General features: G+C 39.0%; 1 protein-coding gene across 1 annotated transcript; it reads left to right on the top strand.

Moving 5' to 3' along the window:
- Window positions 1-1,651: 1,651 nt before the first annotated feature.
- On the top strand, window positions 1,652-11,723 carry LOC128436569 (asparagine synthetase [glutamine-hydrolyzing]). The gene is made up of 12 exons (XM_053418336.1): window positions 1,652-1,813; window positions 3,059-3,314; window positions 4,214-4,451; window positions 4,537-4,722; window positions 4,812-4,913; window positions 6,205-6,332; window positions 6,422-6,548; window positions 7,697-7,803; window positions 8,390-8,490; window positions 8,824-8,905; window positions 9,039-9,194; window positions 10,419-11,723. Exons 2-12 carry the CDS (start codon window positions 3,066-3,068, stop codon window positions 10,626-10,628), a joined length of 1,686 nt encoding a protein of 561 aa, XP_053274311.1. The 5' UTR covers window positions 1,652-1,813; window positions 3,059-3,065; the 3' UTR covers window positions 10,629-11,723.
- Window positions 11,724-12,720: the final 997 nt, after the last annotated feature.

Here is a 12,720-nt window from a genome sequence, read left to right as displayed (position 1 = left end):
AATTTGTGGCATCAGTTCTCAACTCTTCTCACAAAAGTGGCAGCTCTCTTGACTGATCTGGACCAGACTCAACCGATTGGACGTCTGACAAACTTTGTCCACGTCCACGAGAGAAGCTAAATCATCACACAGGTTTCAGAACCATATCACATCGCAATCAAACACACTCCCACCATCACCCAGAGGGCCCACATTGACGCCTGTCAGTCTGGAAATGCGTCCAAGGTAATTCCAAAAGCTGTGGAGCGCCACTGAACCCCGGCCAACTGTGAACGAGATGAGAAACTGTGCGAGACAGCGGTGAATCTTCACAGAAGTGGTCATCCTGCTAAAACCTCCCCGAGCACGTGAAAGTATAAGCATGAAAATCATGAAAAACTTCAACACGAAGCCTTCGTTTCAACAGTCAGCCGGCATCTCGGGGCTTGACTTCGTTCAGCGTTCAAGAGACCACCACCGAGAGAAGGCCGGAGACAATGAGTCATGGAAGAGAACCAAGGCAGAAAGCACTGCATACATATTTGTCGGATGATGGCCAAAAACACACCCAGGTGATTCTGAGTGTGTTGGCAAACGCACAACAGGCCTCATAAAATACCTGCTGTTAATGGCCCAAAGACAAATGGTGCAATCATACTGAGATTAATATTCATACTCAAATATTGAATAGTGCGTGTGTCTCTGTGTGTGTGTGTGTGTGTGTGTAACAGCAACAAACTCCACCAGCTTGTCCCTAGTGTAAATGCTGACACAACAGTAACACTCAACAATCACTTTTTCGGGTCGCCAGCAACTCCTGCAAATCAACTGATTTCAACCATTCCAACAACTCATCTTACTTACTCATGCTACAAATATTCATATTTTTCTGCATTTGTCTGTCTCCTCTTTAGTCTTGTTAGGTTGTTAAATCTACCACACTGCTGCAAACACTTTATTTGTTCCACTTTCCCTTGTGGTGGCCCGAGCCGGGGTGACTGTTACACTCCCCGATAAGGAAATGAATGAAATTCGTTGTTGTGAGTTCCTTGTGCCAGGTGTCAGCGTGTTCAGATGCAATGAAACTTTCATTGCATCTCAATAAATACTTGAATTGGACCAGTTCAAGCTGTTGAATTAGCAACGCAGTTTGGAAACAAGACCGGGGAACCGCTGCGCTTAGAAACGATATCATCAGCCTTTTGACCCGCTGGGTGTCACTTTATTAGTCTGTTTGGAGGCACCTCCCACTGTTGCCACACTGTTCGATGGCAGCTGCCACTGCTGCCACACTGTCTGAGAGCAACCACCGCTGTTCGTCACTTATTCAGGGGGGTTTGGACTATTCGGGAACGTTTACTTATTGTTCCGGGCGTGGATGGTTGAGATGCTGCCTACAGTTATGGTCTCATCCCGTCACATCTGTTTTTATTCTGCAATTTAAGACGGCTTAATTCCCAAATAAATATTTTCACTACTAAATATTCACATATATTGGTTTTCATCTGGAAAAAATGTTTGAGGGATTTAGTTACCTTTCATAAACCAGCATATATCTCGTTGAATAAATAACAAACAGCTGAAGTTGCTCTCAGACAACGTGGCAACAAGGCAGCTGGCTCCAAACAGCAAAATCAGTGGCAGTTCCGGTCGTCACCGGAAGTGACTCTATCTGCCACCATTTGACTGCCCCGCCCCTTACTGGTCCTTTTCCCGGCTGTCCGTCTGGGTGTGCGTGGTTTTAGGTTGCTCTCACTCCCGCGGACACAGCAGTCACATCAGTGTCCTCATCTTCCAGCACAACACGGGGCATCCCTGACAACCCGAGAACAAGGTAAGGGACTCGGCGAGAACTGAAGCAGAACCCCGCTTCAAAATCTGTGTTTTCCACATTAGACTTCATTGATGAATCGCACACGCGCGTGGAGCACAGCTAGTGCAATCATGATCGGGTGTTTCATCATCTCCACATGTCTGCACCGTGAGACCCAAACATGGGGGTATAAATTAATAAGTGCGGATTAGACTGGGCCGAGGTCAGCGATACAGTTTTTTTTATCAGAGGTCGTTCATTATTAAAGTTTAAGAACATATCGAAGCAGACTTTTAATCCGTGCTATTTCCACATGGACACCGGCATGAGTTGTCCCTCGATTCAAGAGAAAGGTGTGTGTTTGGGCGGGGCGTCTAAATTTACCTACTGAAAAAATTATTCACAAATTCAAATTAAATACAGACTGATACAGATTATCTATGTAGGATTTTGCAAACCCAGTTATCAGGAGCCTATCACTGGGTGTCTGATGTAACATTGATGTAACCCACACTCAGAGAGGCTTGGCACAACTTTAGTACTTTCTTGGAAATGAATGCCCAACCCTATGTGATCAATGGGGGCAGGGCTACATTCCCCATAAAACAAGTGTAACAAGCTTAATAATTCAAATATTCAGTGGATCTGACATTAATACTTACTGTAGCTCCGAGATTTAATTTATTTTCATATTCAATTAGAAAACCAGAACCGGACAATTTAAAAGCAAGTCATTATTTCCTTATTCATTTTTTAATCGTATACCAAAAAACGAATAACTGTTTCTTTTTTTAGTAGTTTGGATTTTTTTGCTCAGATCAAAAATAGGAAATGGAAAAAGGCCGTCTCTTTCCCATCGTAGTAAAGTGGATAACAGGCTACATGCCCCTCTCTATCAATCTGAGCCTCTGAGCTGGACATAGTCTCTATGAAGACTAGTGCGTAGGGACCGTCTACAAAGTGCAGCACCGAAAAGAGATGTTACAAAAATATTCAATAACTTCACTCTAATGACTCTCTGGCCACAACACAAACAAAATTGAGTTCCACCCAGGGACTTGAGTGTCATCAATCCATCCTTTTAAACAGCAATTAAGAAATTAAAAAAAAATTGAATGCGGCCGCGAAGTAAATGTGATTGGCAGTTTGAAATGGGACAAACTAAAGTTCTAGGTCCGGGCCTGAGTTATCATTATATATCATCAAGTATCATTAGACCTCGCATGAATCAACACTGTACCTACCTCTCTGTCTCTCTTTTTGCAGCTGCAAAATGTGTGGAATCTGGGCCTTGTTTGGCAGTGATGAGTGCCTGTCAGTTCAGTGCACCAGTGCCATGAAGATTGCTCACAGGGGCCCTGATGCCTTCCGCTTTGAGAATGTCAATGGCTTCAACAGTTGCTGCTTTGGTTTCCACCGGCTGGCCATTGTGGACCAGCTGTATGGCATGCAACCTTTACGAATCAAGAAGTTTCCTTTCTTGTGGCTCTGCTACAACGGAGAAATCTACAACCATCACACGGTAAGGATACCCAAGCTGCATCCTCAGAGACGTTACTTGATGGAAGTTTCAGATACTCTGCCATTGATAAAAAAGGACAACCTCAATTCCTATGTTAATACTGTGACACTGTTGAAAGAGTTATAATAATATTCATTGTAATAAAATAAATTCCTATGACCATGGTGTAGAGAGAGACACATTTCTTCCATTGTCTCTCAGTCTTTGGAACCCCCATATAATGTAAAACAAATGAATTCACGTTTTAAAGGAGAAACCCTGTGGGTGTGGCATTAGCCTTCATAAAAAGCTCATCCCCCTGAGGCAAATCTCTGAGAACAATCAAAACCTACTGACAGTTCTTGTTTGTTTCAAGCAAGCAGCCAGTTAAAATGCAGGCAGACCGGTATGAAAGCTTGAGTTCAGGAAGCATTTAGTTGGTTATTGTCATTAAAACATTTTTTAAATGGCTTGTTCATTTTTTATTTGAAATAAAGAATTTTAACAGTTGCTTTTGTTTACAACATTAGAGGAGATGTTCCCATGCTTTTTCCAACAAAGACTATGTTTAAATTATTTATTCAGTGTGAGAAAGAGTGATACAATGCTCCTGTCCAGATAAGAAAAAATTATTCTTAAAATGAAATACTACTCTGTTAAATATAGACAGGAAAAGATAAAAAAAAATATACCTCACACAGCTGTGTGCATGATTTAGTTTTTTATGAGAATAGATCTTTGAATTAAAGGGGCACATTGTATCATTATTTGAGTTTTTGCTCTATTACATCTTTAGAGAATGTGAAGTGACAGTGCTCATGTCTAGGTTTTGTCTTATCTAGGGTTATGTTAGAGAGAGATGAATGTTAGCATTAAGAACCAGAACTAAAATTAAACCCTTGTGTGCTATGTTCTTTCAGCTGAGGAAGGAGTTCGAGTTTGATTATCAGACTGAAGTGGATGGTGAGATTTTGCTCCACCTGTATGACCGCTTTGGCATCCAGAAGATGGCTTCTCTGCTGGATGGCGTGTTTGCTTTCATTCTGCTGGACACAGCCAACCGGAAAGTCTATTTGGGCCGGGATACGTATGGTGTGCGTCCTTTGTTCAAACTCCTCACAGATGATGGTTTCCTTGCAGTCTGCTCAGAGGCTAAAGGTAGTGATTTATTACCCCCATTTAATTTGGCTCTTTTAAACTGTGTGAAAAAGCACTGCTTAACTTGTTGTTATTCTGATCACAGGCCTTACAGACATTACCCATGCAATGGACACCCCTGCCAACATTGTTCCTTTTCTTCCTGGGCACTTTGAGGTCTTTGATTTAAAGCCGACTGGCAAAGTTCAATCTATTCAGATGGAAGAGTTTCACTGCTGCACACAGGAGCCTGCACATGCCAAGTATGACACCTTGGAGAGACTACCTACAAGTATGTGATAGTTCATTCTTAACCACTGTTCATTTGAATCATTTGAGAAGCATTTTGTTAAGCATATTTTAAAACGGATGTCTCCACAGGCTTTGACGAGGAATCAGTGAAAAGCAACATCAGAGCTCTGTTTGAGAATGCTGTTAAGAAACGTCTAATGGCTCAAAGGAGGATTGGTTGTCTTTTGTCAGGTAATACAAAATTCTGCCATCCCACGGCTGTACAGAAACTGCTCTAGTGGCTATTTGTCCCATTAAATTAATATATCATAATTTATAAGCCCTCATTAAAAAACATTTGTAAATCTCATATATACTAAGTGACTCAAACTAAACCGGGATGGCCAGGTCCAACCCAATCCAAAAAACAACATGGATCGGCCACCAGGTGGATCCACCACCCTTGCGGAAGAGCATTGGGAAATGTTGCTGTGTACACTTGGTAGTAGACAGAGGTGGGAGCCTGGATGTGCTGACCCCTGGCATCTCAGAGTACAGCTAGATATAGTTGACCTCAGTTCAATGAACAGCATGGGTTTTGTAACCAAAATCCCGAGGGACTGTACTCTTTCCTTTTCTGGAGTTGCCTAGGGTGATAATTTTATAAGTAAAAGTAATAATAATTATTATTATTATTTCAATTAGAGAGATAACTTTGACTATAAGAACAAAGCTTAATTTAGACTTCTCAAATAGTTCAAACATGAAATATAAGAATGCCCATTTGTGAAATTGTTCAACCTCAGAATTGAAGAGTGTAGTTTAGCTCTCACCTCTGATAGGTTTACTTCTCTATTAACATGTTGACCTATTCCTCCTGTCCAATAATTTTGAATAATTGCACTTGTATTTAAAGTGGTAATGTTTGAGAATTTACATACTAGTACATTAAACGTAAATTAACTGCATATGACGTGTAGCACTATCTAACCAGGTACTTTAACTGCTTGCTAGCTATTTATCTAGTAAAACAATACAACTACCTGTTTAACTCAACATTACAGCAAACAATACAATACATTTGTACAAAAAACAAGCTATAAAGAATAATAAGAATACTAATAATAATACTAATTGGCTTCCCAGTGTCACATCATTAGTTTACAAATGCTCCGAAATTAATCTGACTCCAATTCACAATGTCTCCATTCGATTGGCTGTCCCATTTGATTCAATATCAATTCCGGTTAGGGTATTTTATTGAACATACCATTTTTTTTCTTGGAAATTAAGAACTTAACTTGTCACAGAAGTTAAGGTGGAAATTTAAAGGAAAGTTATAACTTGGGGCTTTACTGGAAATATTAAAGGGATAGTTCACCCAAACATAACAATTCACTAATAATGTACTCACCACTATGTCGATGGAGTACGTAAAGAAATTTACATCAACTGAATTAAGATATTTCTTGGAAAGTGTTAATGAGTAAACATTTTGGAATGGATGTTTCTGTCGATGATCCTCCTTATGTCTATTCTTCAGGTGGTCTGGACTCCAGTTTAGTCGCTGCTACACTGGTGAAACTGGCCAAAGAGGAGAAGCTGGATTATCGCGTCCAGACTTTTTCAATTGGCGCAGAGGACAGCCCAGATGTCTTAGCTGCTCGCAAGGTTCATAGAACAGAGTCTGATCATGTGTATGTGGTTGGTTCTTTTGGAAAGAAAAAAATGGAAAATGTATTGTGTTTTGTGCTCATCAGGTTGCAGCTCATATTGGCAGTGAACACCATGAGGTAAACTTCACTGCAGAAGAAGGCATCCAAGCAGTCGAGGATGTGATCTACCACTTGGAGACATATGACATCACTACAATCCGTGCCTCTGTTGGTTAGTGCAAAATTTAATATCACATGACTTTTATCACACAGAAAAACCACAAAAACGTAATGTAGTGTAAATGGCTTTCTAAACTGCTATTCGGCTACCTGAAATTATAAAATTTAACATGATGCTTTTTTTTTTGCCGATGGAAATTTGGAGACCAGTGTATTTTATGTCCAGCAGTTGTGATTTTTATATAATCGTTCAGTAAAATTAGAATAAAACAAATTTTTATTTAGAATTAAGTTTAGGAGAAAACAGAACACTTTAAACTTGGATACAATTTTAATATGCAGGTCTGTTATATAACATTGTACATGGGGTGTTTATGTAGGATATATACCTAGGTTTACTTGCATAACAAATGGTGATATAACTTATTTGAAAACTTGAATATAAGTATTAAGGTATATATGTTTCTTTATTTAACTAGGATGCTACATTGGTAGTTCAATTTGGACTGCCAATTTGCAGTTACACTACATTGCATAGAAAACCCCTTTATTTATACTGTACTTGAATCGTCCTTTCTGTAGTCCCTCTCATTTCGGCTGCTCAGTTTCTGTTATGCTGAATCACTGCGTTCCTTTTCCTCCTGATTTCCCTATTTGAATACCACTGGCCTCCAGTGGAATTACTCTCAAGCCAAAATGTCAGTGGGGGCAACATAAATGTCACTAACTGTGCCATGAAATGATCATATCTGATAATCGCCACAAGCAATCATAAATCAGAATCAGAAACAAAAAGTATTTATTGCCAAGTAGGTTTACACATACAAGGAATTTGCTCTGGTTATTGGTGCATACAATGAACATAGAAACATAAAAACACAATAAATATAACACACATAAGAAAAGCAATAAAAAGAAACAATATATATTTACTCACTATTTACTTCTTATTTACTCACTTTTTCTAATATTTATACAAAGTAACATTTATTTAGACATAAACATATCTAAATAAAAATAGATAAAAGATATAAAAAGTGAAATGCAAAAACAGTGAACAGTGTCTGATTGCAATATGCAATGTAATGCAGTATAATATAATATAATACGGTAATTTCTCATATCACCTAGCTTTCCATTATGTTATCAAGTGTGCTGTCTCATTTAATGAAATTTCTGTTTCTGTGTGTTCCACTTCAGGGATGTACTTGATTTCAAAATACATCAAGCAGAAGACAGACAGTGTGGTGATCTTCTCTGGAGAGGGTTCTGATGAGCTGACTCAGGGATACATTTACTTTCACAAGGCAAGTCGTCGTAACTGAATCAGTCAAACTTTTTGTTGCAATAATTTTGATGCCGCTGCGCCAACGAAAGCCAGTGCCCTGGGGCATTATGTGTTAGAGTTGTCCATCCGTCCATGAGAATGAGAATGTCCCAAGATATCCCAAGAACACTTTGATGTTTGAATAATTGGTACAAAGATTCATTTGAGCTGTTTTCAGACATGAAGTGTGGTTAAAGTCCAGGGAATTTGGCCTTTGGCACAGTACAAGGCAGCAGGACCTTAATGCTAGGCAGTAGAGGTGGGAATTAATCGTTTTACCGATGTATTGCAATGTGAAAGTGGAAACCTTCATTGATGCAGTGATAGATCATAATCGATTAATTTAGTTATAGCAATACCCTGCGGCTGCATAATTATAACCACCGCTGCGAGGGATAGTGGCTGCTATCAAATCAGTTTGAGTTGATGAGTTTTTTTGTAAGGGTGATTTGGCTCTAATCCTGAGACACCAACAGGTACATTTCCATCATATGAAGGTGAAGTGGTTGCAGTATCTTAAACTTTAATAAAGTGCTACTACTGACAGATCTATGTTCCTCCTCCAGGCTCCATCACCCAAAGTAGCAGCAGAGGACAGTGTTCGTCTGTTGAAGGAACTCTACCTGTTTGATAATCTCCGTGCTGATCGCACCACCTCTGCACATGGGTAAAGAATTACTACTTAGAAAAATTACACAGTCATGCGTTGTTCATTCTCTGTTTGAAAACATTTTCTCTTTTGAAGGGAGAGAAATCAAAAAGTCAATTAGGGAATTTCCTACCTGTATAGTGATTCCAGCAACCAGACATATTTGGGCCATAAGTAATTTTTCTTTCTCATTGTGGTTTGGCAACATTTCAAATGTTTTTGTCTGGCTACAGAGTCCAATTTGACCAATAACTCCATGGGTGTAGGGCACATATCCAATAAAGCCCACCTCCTTATTTGAAGCGATCATATAATGAGTTAATGACTTTGTAAATGTGTTTTGTCCCAAAGTCTGGAGCTCAGAGTTCCCTTCCTGGACCACAGATTCACATCATACTTCCTCTCCCTGCCTGACGAGTTGAAAATTCCTCGGGTCAGTGGATCTTTGCAGCAATATGTTGTCTGACAAATACCTGTTTACTTCACTGCAGATGTCTGACGTCCAAAAAAGGCACTGAAATGAATAATTATTTGTTCTAATTGTGTTGTTTGTCCTGTGTAAGCAGCATGGAGTGGAAAAGTACCTTCTGAGGGAGTCCTTCAAAGGTCTCAACTTGATCCCTGAGGAGATCCTTTGGAGGCGTAAAGAAGCCTTCAGTGATGGTATGATGTCTATGAAGAAGTCCTGGTACACCTACCTGCAGGAACACCTAGAATCCATGGTACGTGTTAATGTAGGACCAAGATTGATGATACAGCAGCTCATACTGGTGTTTAATTTCATTCCTTTCATGTCGAGAGAAGAATAAAAGTGTAAATCAGTAGTTATGTATGTAGGAAAAATATGAATGGCCTCCATGATAACAAGTGGTTTACTGTTAAAAATGTATTACCTTTGTATTTATTGTACATATATCAGCTTCACCTGTGGATTTTTACAGAGTAGAGACAAATTAAATTTTGATAGCACCACATGCAGTCAACAGCTGCCTCCAATGTCCACATCCACTCATGGATAAACTTACCTCATGAATTATTAAGGAATATGCGGTAGTGCACTGCAAAGCAAATGCTAAAGAAAAGGTAGAGATCAAGGTTAATATGGATACTAAACATGATCATTATATATTATTATTTTTATGACAACAGAATTGTCACAAAAGAAAAGATGAAGTTAATTATTGAGTAATTGTACAACAAAAATAGGCATAAATCAATTTGTTCCCAAATCAATGTATCGATCTATAAATAAATAAATAGACAAAATTCCAAAGTGATGTATTATTTTTTTATATTTGATTGGGCAATAAACGGAGGAATTGGAAAATTGCAGTTAAAAATACATTAATATATTTTTAACATTTGTTAATTGAGTTTAAAAGGGAAATAACTGGATTCACAAACTGAATAAAGTATACAGATTTTACCCAGGTATTTAAAAGGGAAAATTCCCCCTACTTTTGCAATTAATTGTCTCTGCTGCAGTGCAACAGGCAATTGGTAGGGGGATGAAGGGGGATTCCATCCCCTTTTAAAACAAAATATCTTTAAAAAAAAAACATTCCCCTTAAAAACCTGTCAATGTTGCCGCCGTCTCAGGCATCCACCGTCTAACCTCAGTGAGAGAGAGTGCTGCATGTGCAGACGGAGTACTTATGTGTGCTTGTGAGCATCCTATAGTTAATCCTAACTAAACTAAATTGAACAACTCAAACGCAGGGAGTGTGAATTCATTCTCTGCTCAAGAGACCAACACCACTTTATGTTTACATAGAAATAAGATCATTGCTGCTACATTAATGTTTAAAATGGTGTTTAAAATCTTTATGGTACACATAGTAGCTGTTTTTTATGATCATAGGGTTTTTATCAGGAGACAGAATTTGTCAAAGCTTCATAGAATGGCATTTTATTTTACTTATGGTGTCTGCTCTGTCTTCTCTCAGGTGAACGACGATCAGATGAAGAAGGCTCACAAGACGTATCCTCACTTGCCTCCATGCACCAAAGAGGCCTACTACTTCAGACAGGTGTTTGAAAAGTTCTATCCAGGTCGGGCTGAGTGGCTCTCCCATTACTGGATGCCTCGCTGGACCAATGCCACTGACCCCTCAGCCCGGACCCTGTCTATCTACAAACCAGATAAAGACCAGTGATGTACGGAAATAGTTCAGTGCCTTAGTCTTCTGTCAGCTAAAGGATGACCTTCTTTATATTCTCCATGTTTAATTTGAACTTGGTACTTTGTCTAATTTTGCTCATTTCCAGATGCAGCTGTATTTTTGTCACTCATTTATTTCTTTTGGGATGTGTCATAGGTTAGTAGCCATTTGAAAATCACAAGGTATGTGCTTAAGCTGCACCCTGTCATTTTTTTGATATAATTTATTTTTATCTTCTTCAACCTGGGACAGGCTCTTTTAAAATTACCTCATAAGCATTTCTGTTTTCAAAAAAGATTGGCCTGTTAAGCATTTGCACTGCTGTACATTAAAGTTAAAACTCTATTTATTAAAGTACGAGAAGAAAGATAGAAGATCTAAGGAAATGGCACAAAAAGAAGCCTTGGGTTGCAGTGAGACAAGACAACACAAAGCTGTTAAATTAAAATGAAAGCCAATTTCATGGTTCACAGTAGATGTCCCCTAAAACATTTCTAGTGTCATTAACATTAAATTATATATATATATATATAAATATTACCTTTGAAAACCCACTTTAAGCAAGAAAAGAGTGATAATATAAAAAGTTAAATAAATACTTGTCAGATAAAGAAAACAGAATTGTTTCTGGTGGAAGTACGCTTTAAGAAGGGACTTAAAAGATGACTCAGACAGGTTTCTTCCTCCCCAGCTTTGTAATAACTTCATGATTTTGATCAGGATCTGGTCTGAGGTGGTGAAGTATTTTTGCATTTACTCAAATCAGATTGATGTTACAAAAATCCCAAACTGTGTTTAAGAATCAATAGCCTCTGTGTTATAAACTAGTCTAGATTTGACAAGTCTGGGAATAGTGCCTTTTATACACGAACTTGGCCAATAAGGTGTAGGTGGTTTTAGATGGTTTGTATCGTCACAAATAAAATAACGGTTTCCTAAATTTGAAAGTGAATTTAAGACAATTCTGATGCTTTATGTGGAATATTGAACAGTAAATGTCTGAACTGTTTGCGCAGCACTGTAATTCAATTTCCCCCATAAGCTTCCCCTTGACTGCAAAATTGACAATAAAATAACTGATGGAATGGATGTGTAGTCAATGAAGTTCTTAACTTAAATCCGGTAGTCATGGTCAGAATTCTGTGTTTTTACAACAGCTTAAGGTTCAGGTTGGGCGTGGCAAAATAACTCACTAGCACCCCCTAAAGGGCAGCCCCGGCACCAAGATTGGCCTACTTCTACAAAAATCTATAGGGACATGTGTCTCTTCATGAAAAAGAAATAAGTCTCTTGGATAGATATGCAAGACCAAACAGGAAGCCCGCCATTTTGGATTTTTTGGCCATTTTAATCATTTTCTACAATTTTACTTTGATGAACTTGTTGTAGGGCTTTCATCAGATCAACTTCAACTTCTGGGAATGTCACCTAAACAAGATGGAGATATAAAATGAGTGGGTAGATTTGATTTCATCACACGGTGTGACCATGGCCTGGCGTCAAAGTTTGATTACACCCCATCAAAACACGAGCTTCTGTATCTCAGACATGTTTGGTCCAATCAAGTCCGAACTAGATGTGTAAGACAAGACTCGTGACTTGATGACATCTACAAAAACATCATGACTTAAAACCACAGCGCCACCTGCTGGCTACAGGAAGTGAAGCGTTTATCCTTGCCGCAGAGCGCAAAAGGCATGCAACGTGGAGACGTGTGCTTGGTCATCGATCACTCTCTCTTCACCGACTGCAACAGGCTTGACATTTGACTGTGCTCAGGCCTGTTAGTGCTACAACGTAGCCCTAGTTTGTGTAGGCTGCAAAACTGCGATAAATGGTGTTCGATGGGCCACGCATTCACACTCTGCTTGTCAATATATTTGGCCAATCAGATGAAGCCCCGCTACTCTAGATGATAAATCAGAGACATTCATATCATTGACGGGTTTTTCTGTCAATGAATTATTGTCAAAAGAATAGAGAAAACTGATTATTTGAAAAACAGAGACATGACGGAGCCTCAAATCTCCCTCTGCGTCCTCCACTGTGGAATTTTCAAGGGATCTCGTTTGTCCTGGGTCAGATT

Source organism: Pleuronectes platessa, chromosome 3 (assembly GCF_947347685.1).
Source record: "Pleuronectes platessa chromosome 3, fPlePla1.1, whole genome shotgun sequence".
NCBI classification, from domain to species: domain Eukaryota; kingdom Metazoa; phylum Chordata; class Actinopteri; order Pleuronectiformes; family Pleuronectidae; genus Pleuronectes; species Pleuronectes platessa.
The sequence above is the reverse complement of the archived record's forward strand: the minus strand, read 5'-3'. Positions and strand labels throughout refer to the sequence as shown.